Source organism: Paramormyrops kingsleyae, chromosome 11 (genome assembly GCF_048594095.1).
Source record: "Paramormyrops kingsleyae isolate MSU_618 chromosome 11, PKINGS_0.4, whole genome shotgun sequence".
Lineage (NCBI taxonomy): Eukaryota > Metazoa > Chordata > Actinopteri > Osteoglossiformes > Mormyridae > Paramormyrops > Paramormyrops kingsleyae.
The window spans coordinates 10304669-10329591 of record NC_132807.1 but is presented as its reverse complement, the minus strand read 5'-3'; the positions used below and the strand labels follow the sequence as shown (position 1 = coordinate 10329591).

At 47.8% G+C, this 24923-nt stretch overlaps 2 protein-coding genes across 8 annotated transcripts in view; both read right to left on the bottom strand.

The window, feature by feature from the left end:
* Positions 1-4493: 4493 nt before the first annotated feature.
* scamp2l (secretory carrier membrane protein 2, like) lies at positions 4494-12644 on the bottom strand. The gene is made up of 9 exons (XM_023815199.2): positions 12479-12644; positions 10510-10587; positions 10243-10323; positions 9743-9857; positions 8917-9045; positions 8521-8680; positions 8122-8223; positions 6588-6705; positions 4494-6212 (listed from the first exon to the last, which is right to left on the bottom strand). Exons 1-9 carry the CDS (start codon positions 12533-12535, stop codon positions 6066-6068), a joined length of 987 nt encoding a protein of 328 aa, XP_023670967.1. The 5' UTR covers positions 12536-12644; the 3' UTR covers positions 4494-6065.
* A 2669-nt stretch (positions 12645-15313) lies between these two features.
* The window catches only part of myo9aa (myosin IXAa), a 106297-nt gene continuing 96687 nt past the window's right edge, over positions 15314-24923 (bottom strand). For 5 of the 7 annotated variants that reach the window (XM_072718007.1, XM_072718012.1, XM_072718011.1 and 2 more), the window contains 15 exons: positions 24646-24863; positions 24377-24493; positions 23844-24032; positions 23713-23760; positions 23336-23447; positions 23073-23134; positions 22754-22946; positions 22526-22654; positions 22198-22303; positions 21823-21954; positions 21607-21730; positions 21094-21147; positions 19248-19447; positions 19015-19157; positions 15314-18927 (listed from right to left, as the gene is read on the bottom strand). In XM_072718007.1, coding sequence (XP_072574108.1) covers positions 18509-18927; positions 19015-19157; positions 19248-19447; positions 21094-21147; positions 21607-21730; positions 21823-21954; positions 22198-22303; positions 22526-22654; positions 22754-22946; positions 23073-23134; positions 23336-23447; positions 23713-23760; positions 23844-24032; positions 24377-24493; positions 24646-24863 — 2246 coding nt within the window. In that variant the 3' untranslated portion in view covers positions 15314-18508. The remainder of the gene's footprint in view (positions 18928-19014; positions 19158-19247; positions 19448-21093; positions 21148-21606; positions 21731-21822; positions 21955-22197; positions 22304-22525; positions 22655-22753; positions 22947-23072; positions 23135-23335; positions 23448-23712; positions 23761-23843; positions 24033-24376; positions 24494-24645; positions 24864-24923) is intronic. The other 2 variants (XR_011993770.1, XM_072718009.1) reach the window with 2 other exon arrangements.

Below are 24923 nucleotides of genomic sequence, written 5' to 3'. Positions count from 1 at the left end.
AATCTTTGTGTTATCTTGCTTTGTGTGCAGCCTGAGTCTACGTCACAGACAAAGGTGATAATCAGATGCCGACACAGAGTTACTAGTCTGATATTGTCGATTACCGATAATATCGTCATACTGTTATTCACTTCGTATGGGTTTGCTCATAATATTTTGGCTGACTTACAGCTGCATAAGGCGCATTACTCTGCCAGGCCTTAACTGCGGCCCTGTGCTGTGCTGCTGGCTGACTTACAGCTGCATGAGGCGCATTACTCTGCCAGGCCTTAACTGCGGCCCTGTGCTGTGCTGCTGGCTGACTTACAGCTGCATGAGGCGCATTACTCTGCCAGGCCTTAACTGCGGCCCTGTGCTGTGCTGCTGGCTGACTTACAGCTGCATGAGGCGCATTACTCTGCCAGGCCTTAACTGCGGCCCTGTGCTGTGCTGCTGGCTGACTTACAGCTGCATGAGGCGCATTACTCTGCCAGGCCTTAACTGCGGCCCTGTGCTGTGCTGCTGGCTGACTTACAGCTGCATGAGGCGCATTACTCTGCCACGCCTTAACTGCGGCCCTGTGCTGTGCTGCTGGCTGACTTACAGCTGCATGAGGCGCATTACTCTGCCAGGCCTTAACTGCGGCCCTGTGCTGTGCTGCTGGCTGACTTACAGCTGCATGAGGCGCATTACTCTGCCAGGCCTTAACTGCAGTCCTCCATGCTTGAAGCTTCATTGCACATATTAATGGAAATCTTGTTTTTGAGCAGAGCGCTGTGGCATAAATATTAAATAATTTAAAATCTGTTTAGAAAAGTAAATAAATCATGGTAAATGTACTTGCACAATACATGATTAATAATATAACAGAGTAATGCACCTGCGCCTCCTACAGAAAGCAATGCAATTACGTCCCGTGCGTGAGCAGAACATAAATATATGATGCAATATAAAATAAAAATACACAACGTAATAATGTTAAAACTGAATAAGATCGATGCCCTTATTATTCGAAAAATATATAGAAATTCATACGTATATGTATGTTTACCATATATGCAACTATCTTGAAAACATTTGAGTGTATCACAGACTTCTAGAAATAAAATATTAATAATGATTTTCATAGAGTGTTATTAGAGCGTGAGGGCAGTGCCATGCTGATGCTGCTCACAGAGATGCTAGTTTCAGGCCCACTGAGCTTCTGCGATTCACATGGAGGTCTGCGCTGACTGGGGGCCTCACATTTGCCTGCATCTGGGGAAGAAGCAACACACTGTGTCTCACAATAGTGCATGTAGCAGGAGGTAAAACTAAACGTTACAGCTGATTACCCACAACAAAAGGAAACGTGTAATGAGGTAGAAGGAGCTCAGCCAAGACAAATAGTGTTTATTCACAAACTCTGAGTTACTCACTCCCTCTCCCACATGAGAGTAATGGTATGCAGGTAGCCCTGTCGGGATGAAGACTGGGTTAGGGTAACTCTCCATCGCAGGATGCTTACTTTGGGTTAAACCAGGCAGTGGCTTAACAAACCTTGTGTTTGAAAGTTACTTGCATTGTTTTATACTGTAGTCTTTTTGGAATATTTTTTAATTTTCGGGTTTAAGTTTTGGGTTTAAACATTAAACGTGCTGATAATAAAAGTTATGTAAAGCAACAAGACAGGACTGATGCTCTTCAGGTTGTCGCACCAGGATAATCACTGCACATGAGAGGAGAGAAGTAGTAAAGCTTGTTCATTGGTTAACATTGTTTAATTTTGTGTGATAATGCAGTAAACAATAGTAACATTTTGTTTAATGAACCATCCATCCATATTGAAGACAGGGAACAACTCAGGATGAGGCACCAAACCATGGCAAGGAACAAACCAACAGGCAACTGCGATTAACCTCAGGGCGTTTTTGGCGTGTGACTAGAGTACCCAGAGGAATCCCCACGACGACACGGGGAGAACATGCAAACTCCAGATACATGTAGTGAGGGGAGACGCATGAGGCCACGATGCCGACCACGACACTGCCCTGCCACCAACAGAAGCCACAACACATTTTCAACTCTTTGATTGTCTTAACTCAAATTGCATTCATTTTTTAAACTGTGTTAACTGCCAACATCCTAGAATATTTTTTTTTATGCAGAATATGTAGAGTATAAAACTTTTTTTATGGCATTGTGACATGGTTGTATATGAATTAATTTCCAACCGATTAATTATGTTAAAAATTAATAGTGTGACAGCTCTTACAATGTTTGCACTCAGTGTTTTTTTTGTCACATCATGCTAACTAAACATGCTGTGCTGCAAAGGTTCTCCTAGTCTGAAGACCATGGGCTTCCACTGAAAAGGAGCCTGTACTAACCTTGGTGAATAAAATTTAATACCCACCCTGACAGCTTTTATCATTGTAGGGGGTAGGGCTGGGCAACACGGTAAAAGTATCATATCACAATGTTTTTCAGGCAGGATCACGATCTATGATCTTATTACGATTCTTTTTCATGTGCATTTTTAAGACTATTTTGCAAAATACTGTGTGGTTGCGGCAGCGGAGTCCCTCGCTGTCTGGCTGTCACAGACTCGATCAGCTGTTTTCTTTTGAAGTTGGTGTAATATGTTTGTCGTCTGATGTGTGAACCTTACCTTTGCCAAATTTGCTTTTTGGAAACAAGTTCCCTATTAACGATGTCAAATTCTTTTCAGGGACCAGCTCCTCCATATCATCCATGCTGCTATGTTGCCCAATAGCGAATATGCTTCATGTTCTGCTGCCAAGGTAATCCTGAGAGCACCCCTTTGACGATAGAAGTCACTGTAGGTCATGTCCTTGATGGTCACCCTGGATACCAGAGTGTCTATTTCAGCTGTTCGACCAAACACGTTGGAAAGGTGCTGAATAACTTAACAGGTACTGAAAGTTGTAATCGCTCAAGTTAGTAAGTTCTATAGGCTGCAGACTAACTTGTCTGACACATTAAGCCATTGGCATGTTAGGGTAAGAGTTTGCCCGTGTTTTTTATGATCAGGTAATGAAAATGCTAGAAGTAGGCATTATTATTTTTGCATTGACTAGAGGAAGATCATCTGAGTTACAATTAAAGATTCATACCCACCTCCAAGGGAAGAGCAGTCATTGGACTTTTTATCATGGGGCAAAAACATCTCAACACTACACCTCACTAGAGGCTACTGGCAGGCCTTCATTCAGTGATGGCATTTGTGTCACACAAGGGCCTTTTTCAGTTTAAGGTCATGCCCTTTGGACATTCGGGTACTGGAGAGCTCTGGCCTGACTACGGAGCTGTCTTGCACATGCAGGCCTGACTCCAAAGCTGGGGAAATGCCATTTCTATAAAGCATCCTTTTATTTACTCTGATTACAAGGTCACACCAGGGTTTGAACCTGTATGAGGACAAAATCAAGGGCATTAAGGATTTCCCTATACCAGTGAATGTGAAAAGTATACAGCAGCTTCTTGACCTTGCAAATAGGAGTTTCTGAATGGCTATGCCAGGGTTGCAGAGTCAGTAATTACTCTCACCCAGGAAGGACTGGCTTTCATCTGGCACCTTGACTATCAGGAGGCCAGTCAAATGCTGCTATACTCACTCTGCGTAACTCTGAAAAGCTATTTCCTCCCCATATGGATGCTTGTGATGATAGTCTGGGGGCAGTACTGGTTCAGGCTGATGCTGTAGCAGGACAGAAATGTGGCAAACTATCCTGTAAAGATGTATTTCACTCAGTTTCCCTTCCATTTGCTCGTCGCTGGGATGTTGGACCACTGCGATGTGCACAAGCGCAGCAACCACATTGCATTAGTCAGTGCCGCTATTTGATGTTTGACATACTCTATTGGAAGATAAACTCTATTTTGCTATAGTTTTCTAGGTAATGCCTCCTTTTTTGTTGGCAATATTACCTGTGGATATTTCACACAACACAATATCACGCAGCCCAATTCAATGTAACTAAATATCCACAATTACATACCAACTGTTTAAAGGGGGCCACCATCGTGGAAGGACGACGGAAGTACGGCCAGCTTGTCTTTTGAAACATGCCTGCAATAACTGTTGAAAATTGAGCAATTTATAAGGTGTCTTTCTCAGTTGTGCAGTTTTGATAGTTCCGGTTTTAATAGGCAGTAAATGGGGGTCAGTTACTGCATCGTGCATAAAACCAAAAACCAGGGAATGAAGACTACAGGCCGTTTGCACTTCTGAATGCAGGAATTACCTTCGTGCCTTTGCACATGTAGCCCTTCAGACCATAATGATAAATGACTATTTCGCAAAGAGCCAGATTTTTGATGTACTGCTTTTAGAATAACATTTCTCATATTGCATAAACCTTTTTTATATTAGTGACACAGCGACTCAGTGTAATTACGCTGCTCTATGCAGTCATTTCCATTACAATTTCTATAGTGCATCTTGACTTTCAATACTAAGAAATTATCAATGGTAACAAATATAAACATTACAAAAAGTTTAACACAAGGGGCATATTACAAGAACCCATTTAATTATTCAGATAAAAGGTTTTTCCATGGTAATTACAATTATAGTTTAACACAAGAGACGATGATTAAGCATGTTAAATACGCTCCAGATAAAAAATCCTTTACAGTTTAGGGATTTAAGGATCCTCATTACTGATAAGTCTACATTTTCTAAAGGGCATTCTTCTGTAATCTAAACATGGAAGATACTACCGTACTAAGGAGATAGAGCTGCACAATGCTGCTGCTCCCTGTGACTGGTAGGTACACCATGGCAGAAGGGATCGGAATTCTGGTGGCAGAAACTCACAAGTAAGCTTCAAAACAGAGGACGATCAAACAGGGAGGGTGCAATCCTCCCCGTGGCTGCTTATCCAGTGCGGGGGAGGGCATGAGGGGGGGGGGCACAGCGCATTCTGTAACCTCAAGGCAAAATGTGCCCATATCATGGAAAATTCCAGCAGCTTCTTCTTTCTTTAGTCACCAGGGCAGACAGGTAAAAATACTACAAAATGTAACAGTAACTTCTAAAGGCTAATTTAGACATAGAGCACAGGCTACGGCACAGGCTATGGTGTAGGGTACACAGCTACACCATACCTACACTGTACCGACGGTGGAGATTCTACACAGAAGTGTAAAATCAGCCGTAAGTCAACACACTAGTGAGGGGATTCTCATCTTGCCAGCAAGGTGCCCAAACTGAGAACAAGTTTAATCTATTCCACTTAGGAACACACATAGCAACCACTGGGTTTCAGGTTACCATAAGTATCTAGTAACACTGGACAATGACCAGCCATTTGCTCAAAAACATTCTAAACAGATAAAATTAATTGTAAAATTGACTATCATAGGATAGAAATACATGCTGTTGGTCATCTTACCTTGCTGTTAATCTTTATGCAAAATTTATAAACCCTAAAAATAAGCATAAAAAGGGAAAATGGCAATTATTACTGAAGACAAAAAACACCTAATGCGGAAAAAAGTTACTCAGATGAAGAGATGGACCAATCAGCAGAAACTGTGTCAGCTGGCTCAAACACCATAAAAATCAGCATGCTTAGTGCTCCAATCAGCTCTGCTCATAGCGAAACAACCTGCCCTTTCGTGCGACACCTGCGTGCGTCTCCGCAATGTGATCATTCAAACCTAACTTTACCTTCACAAACACCAGAAGGGGGCACTGGGGGGAAAAAAATTAAAAACCGCTGTACAGTAAATAAAATGAGAATGATTCAGAACGCACACAGTCGACCCGCTTCATACATCCATTATCATAAAAGGAGACATACAGACACGGACTAAGGAAGACCTCAGGAAGTAATCAATACACCTCGTTATTGCACCCATTTGAGAGACAGCAGAGCAACTATTCTGCTCCTGATCTGCGGCTGCACGTTTAAGTTAGACTACAGTGTTCGAGAGAAGAATACAGAGCAAGGGACCCCCCCCCCACGCCCAAGGCATCCAGACAGGCCTCCCACAGGTTTTCTCCGACGATGTGGCAGAAGTTTCCAGAGGCAACAGGGTCAGCAGGTGGGCAGAGGATCTTCTCGCAGAGGCACCTTCTAGCTCCTCTGGAAGGCGCCCTGAGCAGCAGAGGTGGCAGCCGTGGCAGCCGCATTCTGGAAGGTTCTGTTGGTGAGGACACCCTGCGAGAACTCCTGCTGGGCCTTCTGGAAACTGGCCCCCGTCCGCCGGTATTTGGAGTGGACCTGCAGAGACACACGGGTCAGACGGTCACGCAACACACTCCACAAAGTCCCAGTGATTTAATATCCTTGGTGATGCTGAGATCAGCTCAAACTGGGAGACAACCTGTGCTTTAAGGATTTTTTCGGGGGGGGGTTTGATTAAGTTTTGATTAAACAAGGTGTAGCCTATGGAATTACAAAATACGGGTGTCAGGAATACACTGCATTTAGTCTCATTAGTGCAGTGAGCCTCAGTGCACATACAAGACAACAGACAGCATCATAAAGACTAAAAGTGATACAGTAAACAGTGGCTAATTCCCAAACTGTCATTCTGTCCTGTGTTGGTCCAGTTTGATTAGCCCAGAACCTGATGCAAGGAGCAGACACACGTACCATTTGTAGCAAAATGACCGAGAGCACGGCGCAGACCGTGAAAAAGCCAGCCACCACCATCATGACCACCGCCACGGCCAGGTTGGTCTTGATCATGGATATGGAGGAGATCCAGCCACTGCAAACGACGGAGGGATGAGTTACTGCAGCTTGCATGGTGAGACCAGCTAAGCAGATCATTTCACTGCAGCACACACTCATCTTCATGCAGAAGCAGGTCACTGACCATTAACACCACTTATGATGTTTTTTACTGCAACTACCATACATCCAACTTCCAGGCATTTGTTCAGAACAGGATAACAGATATTTATTTCGTAAAGTTTACCAACAGCAAGACAGTATGTAAGTATTAAACACATGACATACACTCTATGTAACAGGCCTTACTGAGAGGAATGAGATTGAATGATTATTCAGTGTCAGGGCAAACACTGCTACCCAAGGTTTACACAGCCTGTAGTTCTTTGAAAATGAAAAAAAAAACATTATGTTTCCATTCTGGTTCAGTCATAAAATTGCAGAAAGCGATCAGCATTAATTACAGATTACAGGGCCATAAAATACTTTGATCTTATCGCCTTCTAGTATGGATTTACTGGAATTATACTTGATAGTTTAAATGCAGTCCCACAGAAATCAGGGTGAAATGGGATGAAGTGCAGAGTCTATACTTCAGGGTTTAAGAGCCAAGCAGTTGGAAGCAGTGTGATTTCCTACATGCATCGAAGCAGAGCATGCAGGGACCAAACAAGCTGAAACACCATACGTTCAACAGAAGGGGCTCTAAAATGCGGTGCAGTTCAAAGTAAGTGAGAAACAAACACAGATGAGCAGAAACAAAGAGCGAAACAGTCTGATGGGCAGGAGTGAGGAATGAACTCACAGGAAAAGGCCTCAGGCAAGAAATCACAGCAGCATGTGAAGCTGCACAGATCTGTGAAAGAGACAGTGACAGAAAAGATGCTGGAGAGAAGACCTGGATCCCAAACGCCGCAAACAAAAAGGAGAGGAGGTAGGGGAGAGGACGACCGGAACCACGACACCGTGCACACCGGGGAGAGGACGTCCGGAACCACGACACCGAGCACACCGGGGAGAGGAGGTGCGTGAGAGGACGACCACAACCACAACACTGCCCATACCAGGGAGAGGACAACCAGAGACCACGACACCGCACACACCGGAGAGAGGAGGTGGGGCAGAGGACGACCAGAACTACAACACCGCACACACCGGAGAGAGGAGGTGCATGAGAGGACGACCGGAACCACGACACCGCGCACACCGGGGAGAGGACGACCGGAACCACGACACCGCGCACACCGGGGAGAGGAGGTGGGGGAGAGGACGACCGGAACCATGTCACGCCACACACCGGGGAGAGGAGGTGCATGAGAGGACGACCGGAACCACGACACCCCGCACACCGGGGAGAGGACGACCGGAACCACGACATCGCACACACCGTGGAGAGATACACAGACGCACACCTACAAACCAAAGAGAGGCTAAGCAGATTCAGAGGACTGACCTGTTCCCCCAGTTTGGGATGCCAACACTCTGGATGATGAAGACCACCACTTGGAAGAAGAAGACGAAGAAGAAGAAGAAGAAACTGAAGGAGCTGTCTGACCTGGATCATGAAAAAAAACAAACTGTCATGAGGAGGAATTACGTTGTCTCAGTATCAAAAACACAAGTGCACATAATCATCATGGTCACCTCATGAAAAAAATGCATAATGAACAAAGAGCATGATCTGGACAAGCTGGTCTGGAATTATTACAAAGAGGTTACAAAGTAATTACAAAGAGGTTACAAAGTAATTACAAAGAGGTGATTTGTATTTTACAACATTTGAGCCAAGAAATAACTGTCTTCTCCCTTAACAGGGGAAGACGTGAAAATGCCGCTTGAGGGAAAAACTCACTTGAAGGCTTTGTACACAGGTCTATACCAGCAGAGGAAGGAGCAAGGGCTGAAGAGGATGAACCAGAGGATGGACAGGCCGAAGTCCACCCCATGAGAGGCTTCCACAGTGAAGTAGGACAAGCAAGCCAGCACGTTCAGGAACAGGGTCACGCAGTGAACTGCAGGGAAAGGAATGGTGAAGGTCACTGCGACTCAATACAGGATCCACAGTGACACACAAACTGCGGCTGTCTGCCGGTGCTGGTCCCTGATGGCAGCCGCACATGGTGCAGTGTTATTTACTGTCGGCTAATATGCTCACTGTCTTTCTTTATTGGGTACAACTTTGTACAGGAACAAACACTTCCATTGTACTTTGTACACGTGACACCTTAAACATCAGCATTGTACTTACACATCCAAAGGTAGTACATCATCTTGCAGACTCTTTGGTATTCAAGAGGAATGTCTTCAGCAAAGTCTTGGTAGAAGCAAGGTTTTATGGGAAAATGCCGTGGAAGGGGGGGCCAGTTATTTTCTTTGCCTGTGGAGAGGGACTCAGTGATCAAACTGGATGCCAACTACAGCACCCACCCCCCCCAAAGTCTGTTAAACAACTGCATTCTATCCCTTTTTTCTGTCAACATACACGACCTGATTTGGTAGATTAAACTTACGATACAATTCTGAGGTGTGAAAATATTAAAAACATGCCAAATGTACAAACAGACGTTCAACGCTGAGAGCAATATGACTGACTCTCTCCTCTCACTGCGATTAGCATTTTTGCATGACAGTCTTTAATGACAGTTGCACAATATCCTGCTGTTTGGGAGGTGAAATTCATTGAAACTAATATTTTCTGTAGCTACAGCAATAATGCTTCCAAAACACTAGTGTCGTCTCCCGGAGAGGTTCAGGGAGGCTCTAAACTTCAGAGAATCTAAAATCATATCCAATTTAAAGCCGCACTGCAGCAAGCTGCCCGCCCGTCACACTCTGAAGCCGCTTTGCTGAATTTCCTGTGGCTTCTGGTCTGAGTCACGAGCCCTCAGCCAGTCACTCTGCCCTGCGGAAACAGCGAGCTACAAGCACAGCGATGGTGCACATGCTCAAAACCGCTACCAGTTTAATTCTGCAGTTTCCAAGCAGGGCTGACAGGGGAGGGGGGGACCAAGGTGACGCTGAGCGGAAGTCGAATGTCGGTGCCCTGCTACCGCCAGCCGGGGGAGCAGACTCACCTGTGGCGGCTCCCCGACTGCGAAGCTCCTGCTCCTTACGGTCCAGTTCAGCCGCCTTTCTCTCCAGCTCCTCCTGCTGTCTGAGGAGGTCTGCCTGGGCGGCGGCAGCCGCGGCCTGGGGGCACGAAGCAAAACCACATCACAAGGCCATGAGTGGCTGAGGCGGTCATGCAGGACAAGAGGCACCTTTCTCCAGTCCAGAATAAACTGTCCAACATAAACATAATTCTTTCTGTTCTGTTCTGATGTGAGGTTGTTACAATCAGAATTTATACTGAAATTTCAATCTAAAAGAACGTTTTGTTTTTCTTTCCCCTGCGATTGCTTATTTTACACTCACAAACTCTTATAAAAAAATCATTAAATTAGTGAATCTGTAGGATCACTGTTTTCTATCTAAATCAGTCATGCCAAATCTTTCTGAAGCATTGCCTGTGTTTCCTGAGTTTTACTTCTAACAGCTTATTTTGCCGCTGGCTTGTCTCAGAAGAGGTATCAACCTGTGCACTGGGCTCCACCGATGGCTGCAGTACGGCCGGCTGGGAAGGTGACGCGGGGATAGTGGTCCTGTTCTGCATGTCCTGAGGCACAGGATCCAGGTGGGTTGTTTTAATGCCACAGCAATAAACAGTACAGAACAAACCTTTATCCGCATTACTAACAGGCAACTAAGTCACATCAAGCCACCTCACCCCCAGATAAACTCACTGCCAGTTCTTAATATTCCACTGATCCACCAAGGATTTTAACTTATTTGAAGATCTCACCTGAGAGCTCTCAGAGAATGGGTTGTATTCTGAGACGCGGTCCGGTCCACTGCCGGTCGCCTGTGTCACCGAAGGATCCTGTTACACAGCATAAAAAAAGAAGCCAGCATTTTATTAGAGACAAGTTACATACCATGTGACAAAATATGAAGGAAAATTTACAAGGACTTTCTCATGACGAATTCTGGAAGTGGAACTGGGTTGGACAACATTAGCATGGCCGATCTGTGTGTGCTCAGCTAGATTAGAGTCGCCTGTCTTTTTGGTTCTCCTCCCATTTAGTCTTTTAACACCATGTACCTATTGTTAAGCTCTTTGGGAAAAACTGGTTAAGGAAGGTGTCAAATAAAAAAATCAGTGCAATCAAACCAAATAATACGAAGTTTTCCAAATGATAAAAGGTGACTAATAATAGGAGCCGTTGCTACAAACTGGTGCATTGTTGAGTGACACGCAAAGACACGCAACCATAGGGCAATTACTCCAGACAGGTCTGACTTCTTATAGCAAATGCTGCGGGTTGGTCTGGATGGGCAGCGGCCGGAAGCAGCGCCCGCGAGCTGTGACGTCACAGCCCGTCCCGCCTGCAAGCTCCGCCCCCACAACGCGGCACGCCTTTGCTTTCACGTACTACAAGACTTAAGACAGTTTGGTTTTTACAAGTATATTAATGGAGTTCGATCATCAGTATTACCAATAAGAACGCGCTTTAAAATAAACATATAGGGACAATCTTACCACTCGCCATTAAACAGAGCGCAAAATGCATAATGTCCTATTTATCAGGAGAACGCAAATGCCTTTAAATATACATTTTTATGAGTGTTCAGTGTTTTTAAAAGTTTGAAAGCGAAAAATTAGGTTTAAGGTTAATTTATTTTAAAAGGGAATTCCTAAAAGTCTTATATGAAAAAAATAATGCAGTCGTTGTTTATGATATAATGTTGATAAACACTTTAAACACTATGCTGCAGTTCATAAAGTAACTCGTCAATATCTTACAGCCGGGAGCATATATAAAACGGGGTATGTAAACAGGTATAGGTTTTATTCAGACTGATTCTTAACATAAAACCTGTTCAGTCGAATCAGGTTGGTCAAAATGCGTTTGCTAACGTCACATTTCTGGGAACAAAACCTGATAAACTTAATTTCTAATAAAAGCAATTTGTGTTTCGGGCTAGGCTATATCAATACTGAATTCCTCTTCTATTCACTTCAGCCACGTCAGATAGGTGCTCTGATGTGCTACTATAAAATAGTGTTGATTATTGCACAATAGCCGGAGGTTTGAGGGTGGGATCCTCTCCCTGCTTCGATCCGACGGTCATCGTTGGGATTCCAAAGAAAAAGGAAAGTTTCGATCTAAAGCAGGTGCACGGAAGCCGGGGTCGCCTGCCCGTACGCATGTTAGTTACAACATCGCCGATGTTTTGCCCAGATGTCGCTATAGTATAGATCACGCGGTGAAATGCGATGTTCCAGGGCAGCCCCTTCGGTAAACTAGTCCAAGCAGCACAGCGAGCTGCCGGAGCAAATGCCGTTTCATCCTGGTTAGTTTACGAGAGCTGGTGTGGGGTTACAGGCGAAAAAGGGCTATACACCTGTTGTTGCAGGTCAACGTCTGGCTGATCAAATTAAGACATGTATAGGGCCATTGAGCAGGAAACAGTTGTCACACCACTCGGTACTAAAATACTTTTTCTTCTATGTGTTTTCAGAAATTATAACCAAAACGCTAAGAAGTGGACAATACAGTAAAGTAGGGATCCCGTCTTTTAATTGGATTACAAAAATTACCTTCTGAACGAGACTGGCTGGCATAGATGTCCATCATGATACGTAGCATTAAAAATGCGCGCTAGACCCACCCAAAAAGCAACCCAACAGGTTTCTGACAGTATGTACTTAGAAAGTTTTCTTTAAAAAAAAACATGCGTCAATTTTCACTTTTAGTGCGCATTCTCACCTGGAAAGGGTTGAGATCTAGGGGCTCCGCAAAGGGGTTGCTGTCAAATCCAGACATTCTGAGACGGTTATCCTCAACCCCCCCAAAGCAAACAAAACCGCCGTTTCACTCCTCTTTTCCCTTGTGTTACGAACTCAGGTTACTTCCTCAAGACCGAGCCTAGTACGCATGCACAAGAGCTGCAGGTGACGTGTAGCCTACGTCACCAAAGGTGGCTCTAATGTCGAAAAAGCATGTATAATTGGGTATGTTTAAATACATGATAATTCCTTTATTTGCCATTTGTACAAGTACAGGAACACTGTTATTATTCTCTTCGCCGACTCCATCTTGATCTCCATAGCTTTGGGTTTAGAGCATAGGGTCAGCCGACGTGCGGCGCCCCTGTAACTTTGCTTATGGGCCATGGACACGTAACCGTTCTGCCGAGGCCGGAGCTCGAACCGAACCGCTGAGTCACTCACCGTTGTATATTTTCAATTTTCAATGGTTACTTTCACCCACAAAAGTTGCAGCTATGTCCGGCAGCAATTAACATCTCCCGACAAGCTCCGCGGGTATTGTAAATAGTCGCTGTGTGTGTTATTGTAAATAATTATGTAGTATTCCCTATTGCATGTGTCCTTGGTTGTGTCATATGTGAATCCTGTGCGATCCTCGCATGTCTTTAGCCATTGTATAAATTACCCACGGTGTGTGTGCTTTACAGTCCGGCGTCCGACCTCCCTGTGGGCCCCTGGTGGCTGGTCGGTGTTCCATATCTGGTTTAGTGCTCTTGAAGATTTCTACATAGGCATGAAAGCATTGTATGTGTAATGTTTGTTTTCTGAATGGCAATTTTAAAGGTTGTATTGTCGGGCAAATCAAATAAAAAAAGTAATATATTCTGAAATTATGAGAGGGTTACCTAATAGAGATTTCCTTCATACCCAGCATGCTTTGCAGCCCCAGGAAGAACTGTGTAAGTGTTCATTTTCTTAATGTGTTATTGTTGTTTTGTATGTTGCGAATGTTTTATCATGTTTTGTGTAAGTGGTGCATGTATGGAAATGTCCACCCTGAATGTAAGCTACATCAAAATTAACCACCTTGTCTCTGATGCCAATAATAAAAGCAACTTTTTCCATTCTAATGAAATGTCATCATTTCCTCTATCTTGATCTATGAGCCAGTATCTTGATCTTGACCATAATCTCATTACTGTGAGAATGTGGGATGCAGCCTGTCGATGTGATTGACAACCCAATGCAGCAACTTTAGTGCAGTAAGATTTCGAGATGGTGCAGAGAAGTGACAGCTGACCAGAGGGGAAACTGGGCACTGAGCGCTTTGCCTTACTGGGATAACCTGATGAATGGAGCGTGCCCCACCTGCCCAGGCAGCCACACTGGCACCATCTGCATCTGGTGTAGAAGAAAGCTGCGGCTCTGTGGCAAAATGCAGTGTCTGGACAAGTGGCCAGTAGAACAAATGCAGTGCTCAGGAAGTCTTGGGACACATGCGTCATTCAGTAAAAATATTACAAATTTAATGGTTTTATAACAAAAATCATTATTTAAATAATTTGTTTACAAAAATATCACATTAGAAAAACATTCAAGTAGTAATAAATTGAAACCCAAATTACAGTTCTAAAAGAGCTGTACTCTCTGGCATTGGAACAGCATAGAGCTGATGACAGAGCGGTGGCCATGGCTGAGGACTTCTGGACCAAACGACGATGCCTGCAGACCTCTTGCATTCATCCAGCCCGTTCGTATGCAGCTGCAGGGCCTGGCCTTCGCCAAACGCCTCACAATATCTCTGAGCACCGCAGTTTGAGGAGTCTGGAAGCGCTGCAGAAGTATGAGTTGGATCTAGCAGCAGTTGGGGAGACTCCTCAGTGACTCCAATGGTTTCCCACACCCCTGTTAAGTGGGAGACTGTTGCTACTGCCGTTGCACTGAGGAACACAGCCAGAGGTGAGTCACCGCGGCAATGGCTCAGGTGGTGGCTGAGGCCACGGAGCTTCAGGCTGTTGACCCCCAGTAGCTGAATGATGATCAGAGAAACAACCTGGTGCTGGCTGAGGTTGACTGTCCCGAAGTCAGAGCACAGCCTGACAGGGGTCAAGAGACTCTGGGGGGGCTGCAGGCAGTACACAGAGATGCTCGTACCCAATCTCCACACATGCACTGTCTAGAAAGGCCCAGCCTGCCAATCCTGGATGCCCATGCGGCCATACCTGATGGGGGCCCCTGTGGGGATAGTGGGGGGTGGATATCCTGGGCCCATTCCCAGGAGGCGATGCAGGGAACCGTGCTGGTGGGTAGGGGCCAGGTGGCCAGAAGCGTAGAGAGTCCCCAGTCAGTGTGCAGTCACCACCGCTGAAAAGCTCATTGAGTAGCTCTTCTGCAGCTTTGGTATTATTGCCAGAGGAGCTGCACCACAGGTGACCAGGGAGGTCTGTAGGCAACTGGTAGTCACTGTAGGGGACTTGGTGTTGGGGCCACCTCAGAGTCAGAGGTGCCAAAGGAGTCCCGCATAGTGTTCCTGTGGTCTCTTGGAGCACCTGAAGAAGGCGCAAACTGGTGACATGACACCAGGGTCAGAAGTGTGCCTACGACATGCAGCCGTGGACAGGACTTCCGTGCCAGTGACTTGGTTTAGGGGTACTGCCCTACGAGGAAGAAAGGGTGGTCACCCAAGCTGGACCGTCACTGGGGAGGACTGGGAGAGGTACTGTAGCAGGATGGATGGAAAAACAAAAACATCACTCCCGCTTTTCAGATGGAACAGACAGACAATAAAGATCTCTCACACACATGGAAAACACAAATGAAGGAGGTGAAGCTGTTTCATTTCAAGTTCTTTTTAATAAGCTGATGATTATTTGATCATAAACTCGTTTGTACAGCGATAAACATTTTAAGAAATATTACACAAATTGCACTTTATACATATGACTCGGTCCTGAACAGCTCACACTGAAATACAAAGCTGAAACTGGATTGCGTCATTTACACAATCTTATGTGGCATAAAACACTTTTAACATTAATACTTTATATATAAATATATAGGGTGGTACAGGATAATATATCCTTTTACATCAGGTCAATTTTCAGATGTACACTAAAGCATAATCATTAAATTATTAATTTGTATTGTATATATGCATGTGTATATATGTATACATACACACACATAAAATGTATAGCAGAGCATTCCTTTTTCCAGTGATTAGTTCATTCACCTTTGCAGGATGCCAAGCATAACGACTCAGACCATCACCAGCTTCAGTTTATTAGGCTGCAAAGAGGAAGTGCAGTGCGGCCCTTCAGCGCCCCCAGGAGGTGTAGCAGCAGTAAAAGGTGACTGCGCCCTGCCAGGCCGGCCGCGTAACCCGGCACAGAGCCGGCACTGAACACCAGCGACGACACACGCTGCTAGGGGCAAAAGGCCGGTTGAGAGTAGTTAGGAGTGTTACAAAAGCCCAAGATTCCTTTCGTATATGAGGAAGAGATTGACTTTTTTCTTCCAGTTGCATTTGATGAAAAATAAATGAAGTACAAAATTGTTTTTCCCACAGTATATGGCGAGTATACACAACCACTAAGTTACCCCCCCCCCAAGTGCAAGCTAAAGTGATTATGGGTTAAAGGCCTTACTAATGTCTGAGGAAGGAGTGTGGGTGTGGTTTCACATAAGCACGACCTGATTGGTCCTCGAAAAAGTGGTGTATTACCAGCAGTCTGCCATAAAGAATAGAACCACATGTGAGTTTATGTCTAGAAACAGACACACAAGCTTTGGTGTACATCTAACAGTAGTAACCTACAATATGTGCATCTCCGTTTGAAATACCAGAATTCACATAAGAGTATTGCACAGGTGACATCGTCTTGCGTACACAAGCACACCATTTGAGGCATTTTGAGGTTACTGGGGCTTCTATTGGATCTACAGATGGCAAAGACTGCTGGACACATTGTCAATCTAAACAGTAACAATGATAGTAGCTTTAATATTGATATACTGGCTTCAGTATTTGATAACCTTTCATGTGCACCATACAGACAAATACACTTCCCAGCTCCCGCTCCAATAGTGATGTAGTATTTAGAGTAACAATGGTGAAACGTCAGTCTAGATCGAGGAAGACTAAGAGTACAATAGCTTCAGATGAGGTAAACAATTAACCCCTTGTGTTTTTTTGCACAAAGGCAATTTACAGACCTGTCGGAGTAGGTGATGGTTTCTGATAGCTAGATTTACCGCAGCAAACAGATGTCAAGTGTGTTCCCATCTGCTCTACTGAGCTGCCTTTGCAGGTCTTAGGCAGCAGGACCGTGGCTGGCAGTTTGGTGGCGGAGGCCTCAAGGCGGATGCCAGAGTGGGCAGCGCAGCGGCGCCTCCACGGTAAATATGCCAGCCAGTATCCCAGTGCCTGCATAAGTCTATCCTTAACTGTAGCCCGCCTGGCGCCATGCAGCAGTAAAGACAGTAACTCCCAGAGAGCCACCCGCTCGCCAGCCTAAGGGGACAGTGTCTGCTCCAGTGACTGCGTGACACTACTGCAGGTGCTGAGCAGCCTTGCCACTATGGCCATGCCCATGGGCTGAGGTGGCATTTCACTGGCCAGAAGAAAGCAAGGTGAGAAAGGAGTTCAATCTGACCACTGGCGCACAAGGGGACGGCCCAGGAGACCACCTCCCAGGTCTACACTAGGGGACGGTCCAGGAGACCACCCCCCGGGTCCACACAAGGGGATGGTCCAGGGTCTCCACAAAGGGGACGGTTCCTGAGACCGCCTCCCGGGTCCACACAAGAAGACATTCCAGGAGACCACCTCCCAGGTCTACACTAGGGGACGGTCCAGGAGACCACCCTCCGGGTCCACACAAGAGGACGTTCCAGGAAACCACCCCCCGGGTCCACACTAGGGGACGGTCCAGGAGACTACCTCCCAGGTCTACACTAGGGGACGGTCCAGGAGACCACCTCCCAGGTCTACAGTAGGGGACGGTCCAGGAGACCACCTCCCATGTCTACACTAGGGGACGGTCCATGAGACCACCCTCAAGGTCCACACAATCATCGCACACACAAAGGGGATTCATCACCATTTAAGTGCTACACCCATAGACATGACAGTAAAAACCAGGAACACATACAATGGTAATGATCATGATAATGATGATGAAATTCAAGTCCTTATTTGGTTACTTTAACACTGATACCTCAAAGGGTATTTTAGGGTGAAACCAAGAGGAAAAGGCATCTTGTGAAACAGGGCTGTTACATTTACTGCAGTAGGGAGCATAACAGTAAATGCAGTTTTTTTTAGGGGAAACGTGACTGTAAAGGACAAGCTAAGGTGGTCCCTAGATCCCCCCCTTGCCCCCCCACAGAAGCAAAGAGCAGCACGAACACAGAAGAATGAGTTTAAAAAAAATCTATTTCTTTCAAAAATACGATTGATTTGCCACAGATAACTGTTTGCCTCTAACTACCCAGTAGCTACTGGTGTTCCAGCATCATATTCATACATATATCGCATTTTACACATTTATATAGATACACTTTCCACAATCATGGAAAGGGAACAGGATAGTTTATGGTTAGCAAACTTCACTGAATTATCTGAGCCCTCCGTAGCAGCCGCATGTGTGTTTCGTTCACGCATCCTGCCCGTCCGTTGGCTCTGCGGTGCTTCATTATCCAGCCCCCCCTGATGTGGTGCCGGCCGAGCCTGGAGCTGCAGGCCATATCACTGTGTGGCGTGTCACGCCACCCCACTCTCCTCACTGCCGCTGCCAGAGGGGGGGGTGGATGGAGATTTGGGGTGCAGAAGTACCTTTGTGGCTCATCTTGCCAATCAAGGCCCATGACAGACACCTTAAAGGGCAGGTCTGCTGGCTCCTCCCACTGACCAGAGAGTGGTGCTGCAACACTCAATCACTTCTGCTCTCTGCTGACATGGATGACCGAGGGGGGAGTGCTGATGCCGATAAACTGATGAGCCGAGCAGCTTTGCACTTGGCGTCTGTCATACCATGAATTCGCTGCTGCCGTACCGGAGCTGCTGCGACACGTCTTGCCCCCCCCCAGAGCCAGCCTCCTCGGGGGGCTTCTGCTCCGGCTTCTTGGGGGACATCTTGGCAGCCTTCAGCTTCAGCCGGCCCTTTTCCGCGCTGTAGGTGCCGTGGCTGATGTAGAGAGGCCTCGACTCGCTCTCCCGGTCTGGGCCGAGGGAGGCCGACCCGAGCCGAGAGGAGCGAAATTGGTCAGACGAGGGTGACTCGGAGCGGAGGTGGAGGTGGTGCGAGGCACCAGGAGGACATGGGTAGGAGGAGGCCGTGGAGCCAGAGTCGGTGGAGTCCAGGGAATCGGGCTGCCGCCTCAGGACACGCCGGCCCCTTCCCGCCACCTTCCTTGGCCGGGAAGGGGGACCCATTTGGTTTCTCTCTGCAGGGTGACACAGGGCACAGAAATGAGAAAATGTCACCCCCTATAGGCAGCGGCTGCCAGGTGTCGTGTGAGCACCAAGCTTACCGGAGTAGTCTGAGACGGCTTCCTCTGAGTCAACGTTCAGGTTCTCCAAGCTGTCTGCCGTGCCGATGGAGGCCTCAGACTCCAGGGTCTCGTCATCGGACGCGCGAGGCTCCAGCGTGAGCATCTCGAAGGTCAGCTCCTCCCTGTGGGACGTGAATGGCGGCATCACCCTTGCAGAACGGGTTCCACGTGCACATGCAAGCACGCACGAACGCACACAGCGGCAGACTCACTTTTCCTTCTGGAGGTTCTCGATCTGCTCAGTCAGCACCCTCTCCTCCTGCTGCATGGCGATCTGCTGCTCTGCCAGCTCGCTGTCCCCGGGCCCCTCCTCTGGCCCCGGCTCTTCAGGCACATGTGGCACTGGTTCGGGCCGTGGGCTTGCGGGGGGAGAGGGCACGTGCTGGCTGCCCCGGCGATGCCGCCCCTTGCCCTGGCAGACAAGGCAGTGCGCCTATCAGTGTGCTTCCTGTCTATGCCCAGCCAAACCGCCTCAGCTCCACCCTGTATGTCAGTGCCGGTGAGCTTAGCAGCCAAACGACCAGTTTAAGAGCGTGGCGAGTGTCCCTTTATCCTCTCACCAGGAACACTTTTCATGAAATGATCACTAGCACACACTGCTTTACCACTGCATAGGTTTCCCACGTATACGATGTTTTGGAACTTCACTACGCCTTAAACTGGCAAGTTGCTCTGAGCAAGAGCATTTCTGAAACAAATTTATGCGAATGATTGCGTGAATCACTCACATTGATACAGAAAGTTTGAATGAGTAAAAATGCAGCTTAGGAGAGAGCGTGCACACACACACACACACACACACACACACACACACACACACACACACACACACACACACACACAGGCACAGCTATGAGTCACAAGGGATATTTTCATTGGCCTGGAAAGCAAGACAAGAATGACACTAGTTTTCCAACAAGAAAAGCCCCTAAATGAAACACACTACCGCTTACTTGACAGAAGAGTCCATAGACGAATAAATAATGATACATCCAGTCTTCTGGCTTGTACTTTTCAGGCGAATGCAGCTTTTCCAAGCAACAAACATTTTACCATGTATGGTTGGAAACGGGATCAGCTGGCAGCGAAATGAACTGGAGGGCGGAGAAACGCACATTCCTGACTGGCCGTCTGCTGCGGCGTGGAACACCAGGCCCAAACCTGCATCCAGCCCAAGCCGTCATGCAGCCCCCAGCGCCACGTCGATCGTTACCTTACTGGCTGCCTTTGGCTGCCCAGTGCCATGGAAACAGAACGCGAGGGATGGGGGTTAGAGAGACACGAGCTAATGACCCCCACCCACTTAACCGACAAGGACGGCAGGAAGGGGTTATGCTAATGGTCTGCTCCCAGTATGCCCAGCAATTTTAGGGCATCTTTAAAGTGATTTTTGTTTTAAAAGGCAGAAATGTCCTCTGTTGGGTCTGGTGACATTTTTCATGCATGATTCATAGGACTCCATGTGTCAAACTTGAATGGGTAGGGATCCCAAACACAGTGAGGTGACACCGGGACAGGACGGCACAGCGTGTGACGGGCAGATGCTGAATCACGCAGCTGACGGCAGCAGGAGAGCTCAGGAAGTGGACTGCCAAGATACCTGTGCTTACGCTGTGCTTACGCTGTGCTTACGCTGTGCATGCCACCGCTAAGACCTTAAGACACACACACACGTTCGTATTCTGGACAGTATTATCAGCGCATTTCCAGGGAGCAAGGTAGCCAAAAAGCCAGTCTCCTAATTAAAAAGTAAATTGTTAGAAACACTAATCTGACAGGGGTGTTTAACCCGGCCAGTTTTGGTACCAGTGCCAAATACGAGACCCATAAGACCCATACATTCTCAGAAATCTCCATCTACAGTGAAGCTAACAGCGGCATTTTGGACGGTGATGTTGAAAAGCACATGTGAGCTGGCATGAGCTGAGCCGGCAGCAGCAGACGGTCACAGAGACAGACAGGGCCTGGAGACGATGGAGGAGACGGGTGGAGCGGCGCGGCCCGTGGCTGCAGCGAGCGAATGAGCACGTCACATGGAGACAGACACGTTATACGTACCGAGGCCACAGTGCGGCTCATGCTCAAAAACCTAACGGCAATAAGTACAGGTTTCTGGGGGGGGAGGTGGGGGAGAGAACAGGGTTAGAGTGACTGAGGAAGGGCTGAAATGGAAAAGGCACCATCCTCACTAGCGGGACGGGGGAGAGGAAGAGACAGGCTACCATGCTGCCCCTTTATCTGAACATTCGGCTCAACAAGCATCTCGTTCAAATTATGCAGAATCTGCTTCAAAGCAGACAGACCTAATAAAACACAGGCTTTACTTCCGGGCTTCTGAAGGGCTGCCTACTATAATTATTATGTGCAAATGTGAGCAAACGGGAAAAAATCAAGGACGATAAGGGAATTAAGGCTTTAGTTCTGTGAATTACAGGGACTGGGAAGGCATTTCACACAGAGAAAAACACCCAGAAGACCCGGCACTGCCCAGAATACTGAGAATACAGGCATCCCGTTAAGGCCCCCTATTGCCCCCCCGCCATGTTCATTTCCACCCCAACTGATCTGTACCATTGATCTCCGGATGAGGGTCAGCCGGCACTTGGCCTTGTTCTCGGCGAACTCCAAGCTGCTAATGTCCTTAAGTCTGGCCTTGTACTTGTTCATCTGCTCGTCGATGATTAGTTCCACACATCTGCAGAGGAGACAGCAGCATACAACTTGGTCAAGATGTCATTTAACGGGATTCCAGAAGGGGGCACCATAGGTGTGGGCCGGCGGTCGTACGCAGTAGTCCTGCTGATGTCCTGCACACTCTGCAGTGGATCGATGGTGTCGGGGCAGCGCAGGATGCAGGGGGCGAAGACGATGGCCAGGGCGTTGGCAGACATGCGGTTGGTCTCCTCCTGCAGAGCAACCCTACAAGGACCCCAGGAATGTGTGTTGGTCACAAGGTGGCCATGTAACCCTGCCCGTGCCCTCCCAGCCCCCAGCCAGACCCCTCCCAGCCCCCAGCCAGACCCCTCCCAGCACCCAGCCAGTGCCCTCCTAATTGTCTCCCAGACCCTCCCAATGCTCTCCCAGACCCCTCCTAGCACTCTGCCAGTCCCCTCTCAGTTCCCTTCCAGTGCCCTCCCCAGCCCAGAAGCTCCATATACCCACCTGACCAAATGAAAGATCAGGCGCTCTAGGGTGCTGAGGTGAGTTCTGCTGAGCTGGTCGATCACGGAGTAGATGCTCCGAATCACCTCCTTCCTGTCCTGCAGACCTGTGAGATCAAACATCAGTGCGTGAAGCTACGCCAAGCAGACACTACCTGGAGGTCAGCGAATAACAGTTCAGATAACCATTACTACTAAAATTTAATCTATAATAGAAGATACATTTTCGAAATACATTATATTTAAAAACTACACAATCTCTGCATATCTGTTTCTTTATGGAGTCATGTAAAGGAGAGTATGAAGAAAAGATTCAATGGATTTTTTACCCATGGCTCTAAGGAACTCCTCATAAAGTTCAAAGGTCATGAGTGGATTTGGCAAGTCACGCAGCCACTGCTTGAGGACACTGGCAATGACGTGGATGTTGTACTCGTCCAGATTCATACTGTTCAGATCTGGGTGTGGAGAGTGTGCAAGTGCATTAGTGCCAGTGAGGAGACTCCTGTTCACTCCTGCTCTCCCAGCAGCCGCCACTCTGCTACCCCCACTCATACCCGTGTCCAGCCCCTGCTTCAGTTCCTTGATCTTGTTAGCGGACCCCGATTTCCTGTAGATGCCCTCAGTGTAGAGGCCGTGCATCTCGATGTAGTTGATGAGCTTCTCCACGACCAGGGGCACGGTCCGCTCGTCATTAGTCAGCCGTGTCACCTCCACGCCAAACTGCCGAGAGGTCAGCTCGGGCTCGTACTGCGCCGGCAACAGACACACACGTCAGTAACTGTACTCTTGAACACGAAAGAAAACAGCTTCTAAGTAAAGATGAGTACAGCGATGGCTGCCCTCCCCGGGACACCGAGGCACGTGTCGCTTTACCTTTTTGCTGCATTTGGTCGTCGTCTTCAAACAGCACTTCCTGTGGCAGGCATAGCGACACACTGCAGGGGAAACAGCATGGAGTCACGTCAAGTGGCCCGACAGCGCGAGTCTGCCATCATGGCGGGCAAGGGGAAAGACGACCCAGGGCATTCTGTGCTGGGCAGAAATGAACCGGCTCGTTCACCTGCAAGCTATGTGCTTACAGTGGGCTGCCGGCAGGAACAAGGTGGCCAGAGAGAAGGGCACTGGGCCGCACTCACGCTTGCAGACGCAGGCCCGGTCCATCATCCAGATGAGGGAGGAGCAGTACTCGCAGTAGGTGGGAATGCTGTACTGCGCCGACCGGAAGATGTGGCCACTGTGCTCCTCAACCTGCAGGGAATGCGATGCAGCTACACTTAACAAGTCAGGAGACCTCAGTGCTTCTGCAGACAACAGGTACTCTGGGAACCGTTTCACAGCTTTTAAGTCTGCAAGTGAGACCCAATCAGTCCTTGGGCTTTTTACTGAGCCAACGCAAAAGCATATGAACATCCTGGAACTTCAGGTCAGAAGCCTGATTTTAGTGCAATTTCCTAAATTTGAAACGAGTAACTGATCAGATTAGTCACAAAATATTCCACCAAAGAACACTTACAATATCGGCATCCTTCTTCCTCCTCTTCTTCCGGTCAGGCTTGGCCACCTGGAGTGGGACACCAGAATGAGTTCCCGCTGCAGGCCTGAACATGCGCGCTTGTCACTGCAGCCATCAGCGTGGTGCCCTACCTTGCTAGCCGCGCTGTCCAGAGGTTTGTATTCCGTCATGAACTCATCCAGAAACACCTTGAAAGTGTTGACCCACACTTTGACGGGGGACTCGGCCCAGACCCGCTGCTCCAGCCGCATGGTCTTCTCCAGGATTTGCTCGAAGAGCGCATACAGGTCTTTGCAGCGGATGCACTTCCCATCGTCCATCTGTAGGTGAGTGGGAAAGAGCACAAGTGACTGCTTTGGAAATTCGCATCTGCTCCCTAAGAGAGATGGCATGAAAGCAAGCATGTAAATGTGGCCACACACATTATCTTAGTAGAATTAGCCCAGTCAAAAGGCCCTCATTTCCTGTTTTAAACCTCACCCATCAGGATTAAGACTGCAGCTCACCTCAATGAATACCCTCTATTATATTTGTCGATTTTTTTCTTAATAAAACCCTGGACAAAAACTATTCATAGGGTTTGCATGTATTACACATGGCGAAAATAAGACCTTACTGAACAAAAGCAGGTGTAGCAGCTCAGGGGAAGCTGATGGTTACTCACGGCCAGAACAGTGGAATAGGAGTTGAAAATGTTCAGGCGGAACTCCTTGAGCGCCTTTTTGAAGACCACATCCACTAAGGTGTCTTTCTTACTGTCCTCAGTGTCCAGGTCATTGATCTGCAGCACAACCCGGGAGAAACAGGAGATGCGTCAGCACAAGCTACAGTGTTCAGGCGGTGAGGCCAAGTCCCCGAGCCTGGCTCCACCCCAACCCCTGCCCCCACCCCCCGGGGCCTGAAGACTGGAGCGGAGCAGAGGCAGCTGCCCACCTTCTTCATGAGGAAGTCGTTCATGCTGCGGTAGTCCGCGGCGCTGGTGAGGATCTGCAGGGCGTCGTTCTGCCAGGCAGCGGGTTCCAGGGCTACGCCGCTGATCTTCACGCTGCGTCTCCGCTTCATTTTGGGCGACGGCTCCTTGTTGTCCTTGAACTCCTTCCCCCGCTCGCCGGGCAGCGTGGGGCTGTGGGGGGGGGACGCAGGCTGCGGCCCTGTAGGAGCGAGAAGACTGTGGTCAGGGGGTCGGGAAGCGGAATGCTCATGTTCCCCGC

Coding starts and splice junctions, on each gene's coding strand:
- scamp2l (XM_023815199.2), bottom strand. CDS start 12,535: ATGTCTGGATTTGACAGCAACCCCTTTGCGGAGCCCCTAGATCTCAAC. Junction 10,588..12,478: donor TAGATCTCAACCCTTTCCAG/GTGAGAATGCGC, acceptor GCTGTGTAACAG/GATCCTTCGGTGACACAGGC. Junction 9,046..9,742: donor CAGTCGGGGAGCCGCCACAG/GTGAGTCTGCTC, acceptor CCCTCTCCACAG/GCAAAGAAAATAACTGGCCC.